This window comes from Hevea brasiliensis, chromosome 18 (assembly GCF_030052815.1).
Source record: "Hevea brasiliensis isolate MT/VB/25A 57/8 chromosome 18, ASM3005281v1, whole genome shotgun sequence".
In the NCBI taxonomy this organism is placed as follows: Eukaryota; Viridiplantae; Streptophyta; class Magnoliopsida; order Malpighiales; family Euphorbiaceae; genus Hevea; species Hevea brasiliensis.
The window spans coordinates 45,088,759-45,108,762 of record NC_079510.1 but is presented as its reverse complement, the minus strand read 5'-3'; the positions used below and the strand labels follow the sequence as shown (position 1 = coordinate 45,108,762).

General features: G+C 32.4%; 1 protein-coding gene across 1 annotated transcript; it reads right to left on the bottom strand.

Annotated features, from left to right (window-relative positions):
• Positions 1-5,774: 5,774 nt before the first annotated feature.
• On the bottom strand, positions 5,775-14,275 carry LOC110641790 (pyruvate dehydrogenase E1 component subunit beta-3, chloroplastic). Its single transcript, XM_021793627.2, has 4 exons — positions 13,873-14,275; positions 13,669-13,778; positions 13,511-13,554; positions 5,775-7,113 (listed from the first exon to the last, which is right to left on the bottom strand). Exons 1-4 carry the CDS (start codon positions 13,973-13,975, stop codon positions 6,141-6,143), a joined length of 1,230 nt encoding a protein of 409 aa, XP_021649319.2. The 5' UTR covers positions 13,976-14,275; the 3' UTR covers positions 5,775-6,140.
• Positions 14,276-20,004: the final 5,729 nt, after the last annotated feature.

The window sequence follows — 20,004 nt, the reverse complement described above, 5'->3', positions numbered from 1 at the left end:
CTTACGTCATTAAAGTAACTTTCCTCTCCCTCTTAAATATGTTAATTGTTAAGTAAGTACATATTACTTTAATAATTCATACCTTACTTTCAAAAACCTCATTCTAATTAAGGATAAAATTAAATAATTAACGGAAACTTGATTGGATATCCTTTTAATTTCTTAATCTTTATCTTTGTCCCTTCTCTTCATTGTTCTTATCTCCATTAAAGCCAAAATTAACTTAAGTATTGGAATATTCACATCAAATTTCATCTAAATTAGTCTTTTACTTTTTCATTCTCTATATTTGCAGGCAATTCATAACAGAAAGCTAGGTATTCATGATATATATAGACCACACAATCTCTTGCAATGCCATTGAAAAGCACGTTTCCTCATCGAAATTGATAAGCTTGGGATCATTAATTCCTATCGAAATAGCCCCTAGGATTTGAAATCCGGGGGCAAAAACCACATGCATTTGAAAACCATGTGCATATGCCTCTTCATAGAAAAAAAAAACATAAATAAAAGATTTTAATCAATCCCATTTGATGCTAACCTGGCCAACTTAATTAAAACATCTATCTCTGCAAGATTCATAAAACCTAAAACGACACTACCAACTGATAATATGAATGCATTTATATATATGTACACCATTACGTGACATATATAATGCCTTAATCGTTACAGAAATCTCACGAAAGACAAAAACAATATTTTCTTTTACTGAGGTGGCTAATTAGCTACATCAAAAAGCTGCTCTATTTCTTCCATACACGGCCAACGTATAGAATCCATGGAATTAATTAATGTACCAACCACAAAGCTTCAAGAGCATAACATGTGTGCATGCAAAAATAAATGCAGAATATGTATGCGTCAACCCAAACACTGGCCACGACTACACAAATGAGCTAATGGTTTTCCCTTGATTTCGTTGGAAACAAACAGAAATCTTTAATTATTGATGATGTCAACCTAGCTCTTCTCTTCATCAATATCTAGCTAATCACACTTTCAATTGGGAAATTCTTGTTTAGATTTAATTTATTATATATTTAAGATATAAATATTAAAATTCATATATTTAATAAATATATCTCATCATACATTTTATATTTTAAATTCATAATTTATTGAGTCTACATAAAAAAAAAATAAATAAATGCCATTTGTATCAAATGTATACATAGCAAGTTTTTACATGGTCAACAGAATTACGTCCCTGTTATTTCAATGCCACATGCACAGTAAATATATATTACTATATTTTATGGGGAATAACTTGATGGAATCAAATATTATTATTAATGAATTTTAATTTAGTAATTTTTAAATCGTTTTTAAAATCATAAAATTATATAAGTTTGCATTTCCAATTAAAGTCCCCAACACGAAAAGAAAAAACCCTACTCGGCATTGGAAGCTGGAAGGCATCGCCCTCTTGTGTGGATGTAACAATCAGTCTTCTTATTATTTTGGAGCCAACAACTTATCATTTTATTTTATTTTTATCATATAATTTTCCTAGCTACTAGCTAGTTTTTGCAGTGACCAACTGTTAATGCACGCTAGTGACGAAAAGGGACCTGTTTATAGTGAGGCATTGCATTGATACATCGAACATGAACTTAAAATATTTATAAAATTCAAAGATGATGAATATATATATATATATATATCACCCTTTAGGGAAAAGAACTTCACGTAGAGGGAAAAGAATAATTCCCTGGAAATTAACAGAGCTTGAAAAATCTTGTTTATAGATTGATTCAAAGTATTGGGATATGGTATGAAGGATTTATTGATCAGTAATTTAATTATCATTCATTTCTTGTATCATCCTTTTATAAATATGGAACACACTTAGACACGTTGATTTATATGTTAATTATATATACACATTTATAGAAACCGCACAAAAGGTGATGTAGTGACCAGATACAACGAAAAATTTTGATGTCATATTGAAAGACTATCTGGCTAGCAAGAATGGAGGAGGAAGAGACACAGAGATGCTTCCAGCTGCTTATTAAGATGATCCAATTTAAAAGCTTTCAATGTTTCATTATATATATATATATATATATATATATATATATATATATATATATATATGTAAAACTTAAAGGAAAAGAATGACATGGAAAAGGGTAATGCAAAGCATGCTTGGCCTTTTGGGCTGGCAAGGGTTTAGGCCGAAGCAGAATCTACCAATTAACTTTGGAAACTGACGTTGGAGCAGTCCTCCTACATCACCATAATTATTAGTGGAAAACTATGTTTTATGTTTAAGAGAAAAGCCACAGCTAGAACTGGAAGCCAGCTTCACTTCACAGTCACAGGTGGTTTCTATGTTGCAAAATTTGACCGCCTTTTAAATGCTGGAGGAGTCAGTATTTTGAGAATATCCCGCGTAGTATATATGCCAGCTAGCCACACCCTTGCAGTATTTGCAGTTTAATATATATATATAATATCGATGAATCATGATTTAATAATTCTAAAATCAAAGCCGAATGATGTCAAATTTGAAGCTAGTGGAACCCTAATGCATAAAAAGATAAATTCTTCAAAAAAGTAAGCGGATCCTTAACTGGTCTAGAAAATGTAACCCAATTGATGCCAGGAAGTTTGGCAAAAGTACATATAAAATCAAATAATATACGCCAACTCTCCGCATATCCATTTGCTATTACATTTCCACGAGTGCCCCACATGCAGTGACTGCCCAACATCTAAATTTAGGGTTAATAATAGATGCAGTATTTAAATTTAATTTTTTTTTAAAAAAAAAATATTTTTTACTTATAATTTAAATTTTTAAATTTATTTTATTAATTAAAAATAAATTTAAAAATATGAGCTATTAATTTTTTTAATTTAGTTAAATGAATAAAAATTAATTTGACAGATAAAAAAAATTCCAACTTTAAATTTATATTAAATCTTTTAAAAGTAAATAAAAAATTTTATTAAAAATATGTTAGCATTCTCTTATTAAAAATTAAAAATTTAAGAGAGCAATTGCCCTGCAACCCTCCCTAAATTCACCATTGTCTACATAGATAGTCTTCAATGAACATCGCCATCCTGAACTTAGTGACGAAAAGGCCAAAAAATTGTGTCTTTTAAAGAATCCAATAAGCATGAATAATGCCTTTCCTTCTGATGAATTCATCTACTGATCTGATAGTCAGTACGTCAAACATGATTTTCGATTTTATTGTACCCCTAAAGAAAACAAAGAATCACCACTAATTTACAAAACATGAGACAAAACTTTTGATTTGAAGATCAAAACGGTATATTTCTCTTCTGTTTTTTTTTTTTTCCATGAACTTTGTTTTAATGAAAGAACCTGCACATGAGACAAGACAATGTGATAAATGAAATCTTGAAAAGGATTTTTGTCCTGGAAGGAAACTTACTACTGAGGAAAGCAAACATGAGTTTGGTGAGCTTTTTCGTGCACTAATTGATCAAACTTGTCTTGATTCCCAAAAATATATGGACTCTTGAAGCTTGTAATAGCCAAAAGGCGACATAAATAAACATAAACAGCAGCAAAACTACTGCTTGTGTTCTTTCAAGTTGCAAAGAACCCACATGGTCATGTTCTAATGTTTAGGGAGGTAAGGGATTGATTCTGATTGACATTTTTGTGCATGCTGAGGGACAAAATAGACATTGAATTCAAGCTTGCTTCAAGCTTTTTGTACAATAGTTGATATTTATATGGGAATAAGAAGGGGAAAAAATTATATATATTCAATGCACATCATATTGAGACATTAATTTTATGAGATTCGGTTTAATAAGGTGAAATTTTTATCTGCATTCCGTCTATTATAAATTTAAAATATAACGTGTATGATGAGATTTATATATAAAATAAGTGAAATTCACATATTTTTATATTTAATCTATAATAAATTATATAATTTTCCCCTAAACGAGTGTTGATACAATGTTAACAAGAATTAGAATAATTATTTCTTTATTAATTTAGAGAATATTTTTAGAATTATTTATAAATTTTGAATCCAGATCTAAAAAGTATTATTTAAAATAATATAAAGAGGTATAAATTAATTTGAAAATATCTTTAATTATAAATCTCCTTAAAAAAAATCATAAATAAATAAAAGAGTGGTACGAGAGTGTGCGCAGGACATTTCGATGAGTAGACCAGACGACTTAATGTTAGGTAGATATATATATATTTTTTCGACCCAACCTGAACATGTGGACCAAACCTATCAATATTTGGGATTTGAGAGCTTGGATTGAACCATGGGTTATCAGATTGCCGCTTGAGATGGTTACACATCTTCCTGCAGTTTGGTCCAAAATTTTCTTCCGAATATCGTCACAGGCTTCAAACTTTCTAGGAAAAGAATGCATCCTTCCTTCAAAAATAGAAGCAGATCGCTCATGATGGCAATTTTTTTATTTTTGTTAAAGATAAGATCCACTGATAAGAAGGTTCAATGAGTGGCCCAAGTCCAATATCCAAGCCCAATCAAAAATATCAGTAGCCTACTCTCCCCTAAACCCCAATACAGCCCATAAGCCCAACCAATAAAACCTCTTAGCTAAGGCAAGTGGCTCATGAAGCTCAGAGCTTCGGCTACACCAACATCGCCACTGCTGCTTTCATCGTGGCCAACAGAAGCTAAGAAACAAAAAAAAGAAGGAACTCCTTAAGTTGAAGCCAATATTAAAGGAGCAAGCCTTTTCAAGTCAGAGGAAGGCGTTCCTCAGGTCAGCCACTCACTAATTCACGAGGGGTAGAGCTGCTGAAACACTATCGGCGACTCAAGAAGGGAAAAGCATGGCAGAAAAAGGTAGAGCCCAAACTGGTGTTTCACTCTCTTTTAGCAATAGGGGGCAACAACAGTATTCAGGGTAGCACTTATCACTCTAGGGATACCATTACTCAGCAAACGAATCAGCCTTCCTACAGGGCCGAGAACCACAGCCAACAACAAGCACAAAAACCATATCGCAAATAAATAGTTTTCCTCTCTGAGACTAACAATTCGTGTTGGGAGACGTGTAAGTTAAAATAAATGACGGTTTGTTAATTTTATATTATTTGAATTAAAAAGTGAGGAGGTAAGAATTGATAATAATTAATGTTTAATTTATAAAAATTTCTCAATAATTCAATTTGATGAGTTTTTAAAATCTTTAAAAACTCTAAAACTTTTATCTTTCTTATAAACTTTCCTCTCAAACAGGTTTGTATATCTTAAATACATTAAAAAAATCTTAACCTACTTCTCGAAACTTGCTCTTCCAAACGAAGTGTAAGACCCAGCAAATCTGCACTCTAAAAGACGAAAACATTCAACCCAGCTGTAAAAGGGAGCCTACTCGCCGGGCCGCTAGGACAGGAAAGGAAACTCAAATCTCCCAACACTAGGAAAAGAAACCAAAGAGAAAATTCTCTCTAGAAACTCGAAAGGGAGAAAATATGGCGGCCCTTTCATCCTTCAACTCTGTTTTTGTTTACGGGATGGGTTGTCTTTTTTTTTAATTTTTTATTTTTTATGATAACAATGAATTCATTAGAAGCATTAAGGTAACTAAATCAATTTTGCATCTAACATTCGCCAATGACCAATGTTAATTTAACAGATGATAATTGCACATATCTACTCACAAACCATCGCATAATCTTTAATTGCTGTAAAGAAAAATACAGCAGAAAAAGCATCAACTCGATGAACATTTGCAAATTTTAAGGGGGAAAAAAAAAAGAAGACTAAAAACAAAGCTAAAGAATAAATGGCTGAATGCCTCTTCCAGTTATTTAACCGTAAGTAACTGAGATCATTTCAGCATTTGACATTCTGCAAAGCCAATTTAGGCAAGAATTCATAATTCATCTCAGGTAACACCTAAGCAAGAGATGAAAATTCCACATATCTACCCGCAAATCACAGCAAAATATTAGCTTGCTGTGAAGACAACAAGAATTGAAAAGCCTCAACCTGATGGACAACAGCAAGTTTCAACACCACAAAATTGCTAATGAAATATGAAACTAAATGATGACTTCAAACAAAGCTAAAAAGAAAAGAATTTTTTTGAAGAACATGATAACTCTATCACAGTGGTGAAGACTATTTATTCTGCTGTCATTACTGGCATAACTGCTCAACTGCTGTCACAATCTGAGCAGGTTGAACTACAGTCCATTCCTCCAGTGTCCCAGCATAGGGGGTTGGTACGTCCTGTGAAGACAAGCATACAATTGCAGCATCCAAATAGTCATGGAAATTTTCTGTGATGGCTGCAGTCAAGCTAGCACCAATGCCACCAGTCCTCATGCATTCCTCCACAATCAGCACACGATGTGTCTTCTTCACAGAATTCCCAATTGTGTAGAGATCAAAAGGTTTCAGTGATCTGATATCAATCACTTCAGGATCATATCCCTTGTTCACTAAAGTTTTGGCAGCCTGCATCACATGATATCTCATCCGTGAGTAGGTTAAAATAGTAACATGCTCTCCAGGCCTAACCATCTCAGCCTCTTCAAGGTTACAGATATATTCTTCATCAGGGATTCTCTCCTTGAGGTTGTAAAGCAAAACATGTTCAAAAAGTATCACTGGGTTCTCACTTCGGATTGCAGCTTTCATCAAGCCCTTAGCATTATAAGGGGTTGAGCATGCAACCATTTGGATTCCTGGAATTGATTGAAAATATGATTCAAGGCGTTGTGAGTGTTCAGCACCAAGTTGCCGCCCAACTCCACCAGGTCCACGTATAACTATGGGTATTTTAAACTGTCCACCGGATGTGTAGTGAAGCATGCCACAGTTGTTCGAGATCTGATTGAAAGCTAGAAGGAGAAAACCCATGTTCATACCCTCAACAACTGGCCTCAAGCCAGTCATGGCAGCACCAATACCCATACCAGTGAAGGAATTCTCAGCAATAGGGGTGTCAAGAACTCTAAGATCCCCATATTTCGTTGCCAGGCCTTTTGTCACCTTGTATGAACCTCCATAATGACCCACATCTTCACCCATGACACAAACAGTGGGATCTCTCTCCATTTCTTCCTCCAAGCCTTCTCTTAGAGCCTCAAAGAGTAGAAGTTCATGTCTGATCATAAAATGCAGATCAACTTCAGTACTTTATGTGTAATACATAAACATAGCACTCACAAACATAAAGAATAATCTGATAATCCTACATGTATCAATCTCATGGCCAAAAAATTAAGAGAAAGTAGCACACAATTGAGTATTATATGACGCAGTATATAACAGTTTATCATTAGGGTCTTGTGTTTAAGAGTTGCTCAGTCCAGGGAAGCGCAAAACAAATCAGAGCTGAGCTAGGAGCAAGATAATTGACCCACTAGTAGGGGTAGCCATAGTCCGGTTTTGAACCGGAACCAAACTGGAACAGGTTCAGTCAAAACCAGATTCAGTCAAAACCAGACCGAAATCAGTCAAAATCGGAACCGGCTTCGAACAAGACCGAAATCAGTCAAAACCAAAACCGGCTTCAAACCAGACCAAAATCGTCCTTTTGCGGTTTGGCTCAAGTTCATATTTTTCAAGAACCGTGAACTGGTGATTCCGAACCGGACTAAATCGGCGATTTAAATACAAAAGAATTCAATATATACCTCACCCCACACCTAATTCATTTATATATATCATTAATTTTCTACACAATTATTCTCTACACTCTCTTTAATTCTTAATACTTTTTCAATTTCTGTCAAATTCTCTAAACAATTGTTTTCTACACTCTTTTTACTTCTCAGTACTCTCTCAATTTTCCTACTTTATTATTTTATATGCTCACTGAAATTTTCAATACTATCTCAATTATTCTGTTATTATTTTATATCCTTAACAAAATTTCTAATACCCTCTATTTTATTTTTTTTTTCTCTTTTATACTTTTTTAATTATCAATTATCATACAACTCAACTCAACTCAACTAAGCCTTTATCCCAAAAATTTGGAGTCGGCTATATGGATTCTCTTACTCCACTCTAAACGATTTTGAGTTAAATCCTCGAAAATGCGTAATGCTTCTAGGTTATATTGTACTACTCTCCTCCAAGTCAGTTCAGGAAAACTAGAAGGCAAGCAATAGAACTTGAAATTTTGATTCCTCTATATCCTTAAGGGATACAGAGGCAAAATTAAGTTTATACACTTTTTCCTAATTCCTTTAAAAAAAATTAATTTCATTTCTAGTTCTTTAATCAAGTTCAAGTTTTTACTTATTAAATTTTTCTTAAAGATAAATTATTTTTACTATCTTTTTTCTTATTTTATTTGATTAAAGATTTTTAAGAAAAATTAAAATATTTTTACAAATATAACTTAAATTCTAAATCAATAAAATTTTTCTCCATTTTTTTGCGTCTAAGTTACCCTTAAACCACTCCAAAACCATCCTCCAAACCGCATTGAACAGTCATTTTTTGAACCGCCCTTCAAACCCTTTTAAACCAAGGCTCGAACCGGAACCAACAGTTGAAGAACCGTCTTTCAAACCGTCCCCTAGTGATTCGGTTCAGGTTCATGATTTTATTGAACCTGAACCGGCGGTTCAAGAACTGTAACCGGCGGTTCCTAAACCGTGGCCACCCTACCCACTGGCATCTAAATTGAACTTTTCAAGCCCTTTCAAAATTTTGGCTGCGCAACCATCCCTTCTCATTTACAAACCCATAATAATTATAGAAGGTTTTATGAAGATACATTACTAATTCATTGGATTGATCCCCATCACAAATTACGTTACTCTAGCAGTGATCAAGTAATTACATTGCTCTAGCAGTGATCAAGTACTTTGCAAACATTAATCAAATATACAAAAAGTTAAATTACATAGTGTAATAAATATAGAAAAAAATAGGTAAATAACCAAGTATATGGCAAGTAGGGCAGAGCAGAATTCAGTTATAACTGAGAAACCGAACTAAGCCAATTTAATTTAGTTTTTCAACTATTGATTTTTAGAAACTTCAGTTAGTTTGGTTCTCAAAATAATCGAACCAAATATATATATATATATATATATATATATATATATATATATATATATATATATATATATATATATCTGCTCCTCTTATTTCTTTCATCCCCCTCCTCGATGTTCACTGTCCCTCTCTACACACAAACCAACCCCTCATAGCCCAAACCCTAGACTTCTCATTCTCTGGCTATCTCTTTCTTCAGTTTTATCCTTGCAATTTTAGTTTTTGTCTGCATTTTCCTGAGAAAATTGAAAGGAAAACAAATAATTAGCCAAATTGAAAAAAGATTTCTCAACAAGGTACGTGATGAGTTCATCAACAATGGCAGCCGAGTGAGAGTGTCAATATGTGCAATATTTGCACATTCTCTCTCTCGCTGTTACTCTTTATGTTCATCAATTTTGTTTTTATGTTAGGAATTTTGTGATTTTTCTTTTGGTTGATAGGGATTATGGGATTTGATGTATTGTTTTGAATCTGATATTGAGTTCTAGGGTTTTCAGATACGATACATGTTCTTGATTTTGGGAGCTTTAGAGTAACTGACCTCTCTTTTTCTTTTAGCTAGTTTATGGCTTCTAGGCTTTGCTTGTTTAGTTGAGAAATTGTGCTTTGCAAATTTAGCTGGTTTATGGCTTCTAAGATTTTTCTCCATCATTCGGTAGCTGCAAATTGCTTACTTCACATTGGATTTTGCTCTATCATTGGATTGCTGAAAATTTAGCTAGGCTTTGTTAACTGTGAAAGGAAAGCATATGTTCTGTCTCTAATTCATTGTTGGTGCTTATGATGGAGAGTAGTTTCTATGCAGTAGATCCCCCATTCAAATGTTAATAGAATTTGGACTTAAAGATTTCAAATAAAACAAATTCAATGCAACAAACAATTTTAATTTCTCCTTTCTTTTATCTCTAGAAATGGAATCTCCAATATGCTCTGCTTTCGTTCATTGAAACTTACTAGAAGGCACAGACTACAGGTTTCAATTATATTCTTTTGAGACTTTTTGTAATCATTGGGTTGTGTATTGAGGATGTTTTTCTTAATTATGTGCTAATTTCAAGTGTGGGATTATGTTCTTGTTCTTGTATTTCGTTTTGATTTCTTGGCAGAACCATTGATGGGTGCATGTGATTAATAGGTTAAATGGGTTTGCAATAGGGGAAATGCCACAACTGAAAAACCAAACAAAACCAAATTAATCATTTCAGTTCAATTTTTCCATAATTTCGGTTCTTATATTTTAGCATTTTGGTTAGTTTATTTCGGTTCGAAAACAAAACAATCGTTGACACCATTACTTTCACCTTAACATCCACAAAAGACAGCCAAAAAATGGCCAATTCCATTATTGTTTGTCTCTAAGCTCATTATAATGTAGAAAACAATCTTCAAAATATGTTTCCAGAATATGATGATTTTACTAGTACCATTATCTTACACTAATAGAAGCTAAGAATCACCTTATTAAGCATTTTGACTGCAAGATTTATCCTATGAGGGAGCACCTACATACAATGATTTCAAAATATTATTATTCAAAAACATTGCTCCCTACAAACAGTCCCACACCTATAAACTACTAACAAAATCGCATGATACTTGGCTATCAAGATCTATTTTTGCTAGCCGATCAAAGATTATCATGCCAATCCAATAATCAACATTATATAGAGAATGACATCATGAACATCCCAACTAGGATAGCAATTGTTCCCGAATAGACCCGACCTGCCTCAGACCTGATAGTAATATATTTTTTTTACTAAAAATTAATTTATTTTTCATATTTAAGTATTTAAATATTATAATTATAACAAAAAAAATGTACTAAACTCAAAGAAAATGCTTGATAAATGGAGGAAGAGTATTTTAGTACCTATTTTTAAAAATAAGGGAGACATACAGAGTTGCTCAAACTATAGAGGAATTAAACTCATGAGCCATACTATGAATTTGTGGGAGAGAGTTGTGGAGCATCGACAACGTCATGATACTTCTATCTCTCTCAATCAATTTGGTTTTATGCCCAGTCCTTCAACTATGAAAGCGATCTTTCTCATTAGAAGCTTGATGGAGAAATATAGAGATGTGAAGAAAGATCTACACATGGTTTTTATTGATTTGGAGAAGGCTTATGATAGTGTTCCAAGAGAGGTCTTATAGAATGTGTTAGAACAAAAGAGGGTATCTATTAGGTACATACAAGTATTGAAAGATATGTATAAAGGAGCAACTACTATTGTGCGCACAATGGGAAGGGACACAAGAGATTTTCCGATCTTAATTGGATTACACCAAAGATCAGCCATAAGCCCTTACCTTTTTACATTAGTGTTAGATGAACTGACGAAACATATACAAGAGAGTATTCCTTGGTGCATGATATTTGCGGATGATATTGTTCTGATAGATGAGACACGAGAAGTAGTCAATAGAAAGCTAAAACTTTGGAGAAGTACTCTAGAGTCAAAGGGTTTTAAGTTAAGTAGAACGAAGACAGAATACATGCATTACAAGTTCAGTGAAGGCCAAACTGGTGATAGGGAAGGAGTTAGTTTGAATGGAGTGATACTGCCCAAAGTAATCACTTTAAATATCTAGGCTCAGTCCTTCAAGTAGATGGGGGATGTGAGGAGGATGGTTGAAGTGGAGACGTGCCACGAGAGTTTTATGTGATCGTAAGTTTCCCAATAAATTGAAAGAAAAATTTTACCGTACAGTCATACGACCGGCTATGTTATATGGTAGTAAGTGTTGGGCACTGAAAGAGTCGTATGCATCTAAGATAAGAGTTGCAGAGATGAAAATGTTAAGGTGGATGAGTGGCCATACTAGACTAGATAAAGTCCGTAATGAGAGTATTAGAGAAAAGGTAGGAGTGATGCCAATTGAAGATAAGTTGAGAGAAGGGAGATTGAGGTGGTTTGGTCATGTGAAGCGTAGACATACGGAGACTCCAGTTAGACAAGTAGAGCACATTAGGTTAGAGGATAGAAAGAAAAAAAGGGGTACACCTAAATTGATTTGGAGGAGAGTAGTACAACATGACCTAGAAGCATTACACATTTCTGAGGATTTAACCCAAAATCGTTCAGAGTGGAGAAAGCGAATCCATATAGCCGACCCCAAATTTTTGGGATAAACGTTTAGTTGAGTTGAGTTTTTAACAAAAAAAATGTATATTATTAAGGTTATGTTTAAAACTTGTATTTCTAACTTATAATTTATTTTTTAATAAATAAATTTACATTTTATAATGTATGTTAAAAAAAAAAATCCCCAGAGGGGCCCTACTCCCCGATGGGGAAGTTCCTGCCCCGACCGTAATCTTCTATGGGGTGAGGACGGGGAAGTAATCCCCGCCCTCGACCTGCCTGTTACCTTTCCTATTCCCAGCTGCTAAAAATTTAAGGAAAAAGAATTTCATCATTGGTATTACAAAAGCTAAAACATATTTAAAATAAATAGAAAATAGGAAAATCACTGGCAGCAAGGACATGATGACCTCATCTAATACCTATTTCAAGAACAGTACAAATTCAAGTGTATTGCAAAATCATACTATTAACAAAAATGGTTCAATGCATTAAGGACCTGGCATGAATGAGAACAAATAATACACAGAACTGCAATACCCAAGGCACAAAGCAAGAAAAAAAATTAAGAAAGAAATGAGATTCTTTGTATCTTGTTGCATCAAGGATGGTATTGTATGGTTTAAAGCCTCATGCACCTGTATCTTAAAAGTCCTCTGAACCAAACAAATCACATACCTCAAGACAGCATTTGGCATTTGAATCAAGGAAAAGAACATTTCTTATTAATAAAATTTTAAAATACTTTCAAGGATACCAATTCTTAATATATGTCAGTGTGCTTTGTGGTGTCCTCTAAGTCAATTTCAGATCATACAAAATCATGCTTTCCTTTCATGCACATGATTGCTCTATCATAACACCAATTCACATTAAATGATTTTAGCTTCTACTCCCTAGTAAAATTACGAACCCAAAATCGTTTAGAATGGAGAAAGCGAATCCATGTAACCGACCCTAAATTTTTTGGATAAAGGCTTAGTTGAGTTGACAAGTTAGGCTTATGCAACATTCTATTATTAGAACACGCTGCAATCAGTGAAGGATAGGGGATCCATCTAAAATATCATGATAACCTATTCAACATCAACTCCAAAAAACAACCCATTTGCATACATCATTGCACATGCTTCAAGAGTCAAGTCAAGTTTATCTAAAATTTTAATTTGAGTTTCAAATAGAATACTACATTTTAAACTGGATTGCTTTACAGCCTCTAGAAGCACCATGAAACGATCACTGGAAGAGATAATCAAAAAGAAATATTATTAGTTTTACTTGAGGATCCGCACGAATCAAGTTTTGGATATAGTAATGCAACAAACAAGTAGAATAACGCAAAATGGTTAAGCCAATCAAGTTTACAGCTGTAAGTAGAAAATAGAAGCATACCCAGATTTAGATGCCGTGGAAGGTGCAGAATTATCAGCCTTTGTCTAAACAAAACCAACAACAGTAAACAAAATATCAGTTCCAAAATACAAACAGCAAACAAATAATTCCCATTATCAAGAACACCATAAACTGGGAACAAGAGGTCTATTATTTACCGCAACAGCATTGGTAATCAACTGCTCGGCCCTGCGAGCTCTTGAATTAGAACCCACGTTGAGGTTCCCGCTGCCATCAGATCTGACCAAGAGGAGGCTCGCTTTCCTCTCTGAATCAAAAACAAACAACAAAACAGAAAATACACCTTTTAAACAATTTCACACTTCAATGAGTACCAAAAAAATTGAGTATAAAACCCGAACCCAAAAAGGATCTGCGAGAGGGAAGCAGTAATTTCTTGCAATCGAATGAATTAGAAGCCGTTAAACCCATTGCAGCTCCTAGTCCATGGAAAACTGTAGCCATTGGTAATCAATCAACTGCAACCAGAGATGGGTGATTTCAGGAAGAAAAAAGGTGAAAGGTGAGAGAGGAGAGCGAGACAGAGACGGGATTTATAAAAGAAGAAGCAGGGAAAGCAAATGAGAATGGGCGGAGAGTTTGAGGAACGCAAGAGCCAACTGCAAACGAGCTATTTGGACCAGCTTCTCTGTGTTTTCAGCTTTGGGCGATTTATTTGATGTTGAAACTCTCCCTCTGGCCGCAATCCACATTGTTTCCATCGCCACACAACTCTCTTCTTCACTGTGGGAAGTTTCCTTGTCTACATCGCAAATATTTTCTGTTTTGCATAGAAATTGGCCACGTCAGTATTGTAGGGTAATTCTGTCATTTTATTTTCTTTGACGAGTTAGCGGAGAGTTTTGATTGGTTCTGACTGCGAGTTGTCTGTGTGCGTGATGAGAGAAGCACTTGAGCTGCTGGTTGCCTTGCAACTAGCGTGATTGTTTCGTTGGTGGAGACCCACTTCGACGGTTCAACTAACCCAATTAATTTTACGTAAATATTCCATACTTTAAAGCTCTTGTCATTGAATTTTAGAATCTAGAATTATATTTTTAAATAAAAATATTATTTTAAATATTATTTAAAAAAATTATTTATTATTTTAATATTTTTATAATTAAATTAATTAAATTTAAATTTAAATTTTAATTAATTTTTAATATTTTTTAATTAATATATTTAAAAAAATAATTTTCTTAATTAGAATTTCAACAGCAATATTATGACCTGCAAAAATGGCTCAAAGGTTCTGTTTGTTGCAACCTGCAAGGCATGCCCATGGTCCGGTCTGAAAATTGGAGTTGGACCATAACTAACACGTAATGAAACCGGTTTAAATCATTGGTCAATTCACGTAATTTTTCCCTACTCACTATTATTAAATCACACATATACAATAATTTCTATAATTAATAAATTATATCATTTTTTATAAAAGCTATATAAACATTTTTTTTAATTTCTTTGTATTTGGAAAAAATAATTTTGTTTCAATTTTTTTAATTTCCCACCTTATAATATAGTAAATTATTTTTAATATTTTATTCTAATCATTATCATAAGAAATTTAATTTATTATTGTATATTTAAAATATATATGCAATCCGTAGATAGTTTATATAACTAAAAATAATATTTGTTTTAATTATTTTATCTTTAACATTATAAAATTTATAATATTATTTTCAAAAATAATTTTTAATATATTATTTAGATATTAATGAAAATTAATTTAAAATTAAATTTAACATATTTTAATTATAAAATTTTAAAATATTTAAATAATTTTTTAAATTGTTTTTATAATGAAAAGCACAATTTAACTTATACAAATGAGTTTTATAGAATGGTAGATTTGTGTTGTGTTCACTCAATTGAAAAAAAAATCCATATATATATATATATTATGTATTGAATTTCCCATACAACCACATTAAAATAATTTTTTATTTTACCAAAATTTTAAAATATTATTAAATTTAATAAACATAAACTTGTTGGACACTTCACCCTAAAGAATTTTATTTTAATCTTTAAAAAAAATATATAAAAATTAAAGAAAAAAAGCCAAAATCATAACATAGAACTCTAGAGGCGCTACCATCTCTTTTCTTTCATCTCTTCTGCTTTTTAAAAATTAGTTCAAATAGAAAAAGAAATCTCATATATATATATATATTATTAGTTATGTAATAACCTGATTTTTTTAAAAAATATATAGATTTTATATTTTTATACATTATTCAAATATTATTTTAATATTATTTAACTAAATTATAATTTTTGTAATACCATCATCTATATATGTTTCTAATGTTATTCTTAAACACATTTTATAAAATTATTTTAAAGTTTCAATTTTAAATTTAAATGATTCATTTTAAAGTTTAATATTATATTAAGTATTTAAGTATTAATATTATAATACTTTTATTTATACTTAGATTTTTATTTATACTTAGTTAAGTGAAATGATTTAAATATTTAGTAGGAGTATTTAAATTATTAATTAGTTACATTTTAAGGAAATTTAATTAAAAGTTGTTATTTGTTTATTTCATTGGATTTGGTGAAATAATAATAATAATAATAATAATAATAATAATAATAAAAGAGAAGAATAAAAGAAAGTGATGTGACTAGTGCAGAGGCCATCACTATCAACAGAAAAAAAAAATCAAAAGAAATCGAGAATTCTTCCCTCTCCTACCACCACCACCACCTTTTCTCTCTCCTATATCTCACTACCTCTCTCTTTTCTTCCCTCTTTCTCCGGCGACACCCACACCCCCCCTCCCCCCCAACTGACCGGCAAGCCTTCATACAAGGTCCAACACTAACCGGCGACGCAACAAGAATGGCAGGAGGTGGTGTTTTTCGACTGTCTCAAAGAGAGAGAGAGAGAGAGAGAGAGAGAGAAACTTTGGCAACCTTTTTTCGACGATCCACAAATTGAACGGCAGGACTGGAACTAACGTTCGACTCTCCTTCCTCCAAGTTTCCTTTTTCGACCAACCATGCCCGGAATGGTGAAGTTTCCAGCAAGGTGGAAGAGAGAGAAGGCAACGACTTTCCGACGAGATTTCCAACGATTCGAGACCACCGTTAGACTCAGGACGATGAAACCTTCAAGATGGAATCGGCTCCGCTCTAATCGGACACCGTTTAAAAAAGGTGATAATCGAACGGCCCAAATCGCTTGATGAGATTTTATAGCCTTTTCAATTCTCAAAAATTAAAAATAATTTTATGATAATTATTAACAATTTTTTGGCTTAATTTAGGTGCGATCGGATTGGTAATAGTTCACAGGCCTCGGGATCGAGTTTTTGACCCGATTTGGATGTCCAGTGGGCTGTCTCAAAAAAGGATCATGTTTGCAATCAATCCTAGTGTTTTCAGACATTCCAGACTCATTTCAAGTGTCAGATTTCGCATAGGTAAATCCAAACTCCAAGTTGTTCATTTTTGCCTAATACTTGATCTAGAATAAAATTCATAAAATATTCATAGGTGATTAGAAAATTATGATTCTTATTATAATAGATTTATAACTTTGTTAATGACTGCGGGACAAAATTTTAAAATAATTAGAGCTCGTTTGAATAATTTTTACAAAATGTTAGTTTTAGAGACTAAAATATATATTTTTTTAATTTTATGAGAATTGCCAGCTTTGGAGGGCCTAGGAGGGGCCATGTGATGTTAATGGGATATCGATGTGGGAATTGTGATTTAGAAGTGTTATTTGAGCTATTTTGCAAGATGGGTAGGTCCTAGATACAGGGAAAATTTTGCCGGATTTTCGATATAAATTAAGCTGTCTTTTGTCTCTTTAGAGTCTTATTTTGAATTAGTATTAATTAAATTATAATATAATTTTATATAGGTGATCATGGTTAACCATCCTTCTCCACTCAACTATTGCTATAGCTCCCAGTCAATCAATGAGTAAATATTGATTTTATTTAGAATTTCAATACTATTGTTATTATATGTCACAGTATGCCCATGCATCACTTATAAATATATATATTGTCACACCCTACTCCTCCGTAAGATATAACATGATCTCGTAGTACAGTTAACGAATTACTGTACTTCGCTTACCAGTAACCCATTAAATATACTACAAGGGATTTTAAAATAATTTCTATACATTTTTAAGTTGGTGGGTAATTTTTTTTTTACAAATATTAAAATTTTTAATTGATATTAAGTCACAAATTAAATTTTTGGATATTTAAAACTATCGCAATTTTTACAAAAATTTCAGCAAAGTACCGGCTTGAAAAAACAGTTATTCAAAACCTGAAAAGAAACACACTTCCAATATTTTTACTCAACCATAACTCCAATACAAATTCATTTCATCTCACAATCTCATACAAGAAGCTCAACTCAAAATCAATCGCAATTCGAAGCATCTCATTTCAAAAAAAGAATAATTTATCATTCACAAAATACAAAAATTTAATTATTTACATTGGTTACAAAACTCAGAAATAAATTTGAATATTACAATAATTTACATTTTAATTACATACCAAAATAATATTACAAAAGTTCTTGTACAACTGCTCAAACAATTTACATACATATAATTACATACTTATATCAAAATCTAATGTACAAAGATATACCTCTAATATACCCGAAGTTTATCCCAATGAGTATTCAAGGCGTAACTACCGGAAATCTCACTCGGCTGCTCTATCTTTACTTTCACCTGCGACAGAATACAAAGCTATCGCTGAGTGGTGAACTCAGTGGTGCACAACCATGATTTAAAACATAATATACAATACCTTACCAAAATTTTAGCAAAGAATTTGAAAATCTTGAAATTCAATCAAAATTCCAAAAATCAAAATATTCGTTGCCAATAAAATAAATCATTTGTTAAAACAACTCTGCTCAAGAATTTCAATTTATCAAATCATAACTGAACATTTTAAGTAATTCCAGTAATTTATGGAAATAAATCTTTCAATAAAATTAATTATGCATAAATCCCATTTGAAATCACAATTCTTACTATTCAAAACCCATTCTTTATCTCATTAACTATGCAAGACTAATTCGTAAGGGCCATCCTCGGGGCAATTCTAATTCCTTATGGTTGGGGAGGTCGAATCGGGATTCTAACTCTCTATGTTTGGGGAGGTCGAATTATCATGCACAATACACAACACAATATAAAACTTCCGAAAGGGCCAACAAAAAACTTAAATTTAACCTCTAATAAGAGGAGAATCTAAGCCTGTACACATACCATGGTATTCAAAATAAAACAAAGCTAACTCCATTGTCTCCTCAACAAATGAGGGAGATGGGTAATAATCTAGTCAAGCATCTATAGTAAGATATAAAATAATATTATAAATCACTTTTTACAAAACTAAACCCATTCATACCATAACACATTTTAATAATTGTTGAGATAAATTCAATATTTAATAAACATAATACAATAAGAAATAAAATTATTTAGTCAAAAGACATATAAAGAAACATAACCAATAAAAACACTAGTTGTGCACAAACCTCTTTGTTGACTAGTTTACTCCAAATTTTGGTTTTTCCTTGAAGATTCATTTTCAGTTTCTTTTTCAACTGAAACACACAGTTTACAATATTTCAGTATCATATCTCATAATAAATCCATTAATTTATTTAATGCCTACTTAGTTGTAGCCTTAAATTTACTTAAATTGGTATCCTTTGAATTTTACATTTTGGGTCACTATTCATTGCGTTATTCAGTCAAAATGTTGACTTTTTCCTACTAAATAGGTTTATTAATTCTAATTGCACTCACATATCATATTTTGAGTCATGTTTTTATTGGCATTAATTGCCAAATTCAATTCAAAGTCTATTAGGGTTAAATATCAAAATTTCAGTTTTGGGTTACTTGTTTGTACTATTCCATTGGTCTGCCTGCAGTGGGAATTTGGCTAACTTTCCTTCATCAAAGTTGTTCCTTAATGTCTTATCTTTAATTCTTTTTTGAATCACTCCATTTGAAGTTTTATAGCCCAAGTTATGGCCATTATCCTAAGGCTGGCTGGATTGGTATCTACCCAGAATTCTGGGCAGGTTTTTGTTTCTAGCAATTTTGGGCAACCAACTCTGGGTGGCAAAATGACTTAGTTATGGGAAGAATTTGGGTTGTGTTCTTCATGAAAATTGTAGTACTATGTCATAGCTTTCTAATGGTTCAAAAATTAGGTCATTTGGACCTGCCTCGGCCAAGTTATGGCCAAATAATTCATTTGGTCATTTTTGCACAATGGCAGTGTGCCAATTCCGGGTTTAATCTAATTGTTCACTATCTTAATGTCATTTTCTAGGAATAGTTTCTGCACAAACATTGTGGCATTATGTGTCTACTTTCATATCCAATTGGCCTTATATCAATTGGGCTGGCAGAATTATAGTTTTGGTCCCTGAAAGGGACCTAGGTCAAACTGCCAGATTAGGAC

Excerpts from the sequence above, each read along its gene's own strand:
- LOC110641790 (XM_021793627.2), bottom strand. The coding sequence starts at position 13,975 with ATGGCTACAGTTTTCCATGGACTAGGAGCTGCAATGGGTTTAACGGCT. Across the intron at positions 13,779-13,872 it reads CTCTCGCAGATCCTTTTTGG|AGAGGAAAGCGAGCCTCCTC; the intron begins GTTCGGGTTTTA and ends TTTTTGATTCAG. Across the intron at positions 13,555-13,668 it reads TGATTACCAATGCTGTTGCG|ACAAAGGCTGATAATTCTGC; the intron begins GTAAATAATAGA and ends GGTTTTGTTTAG.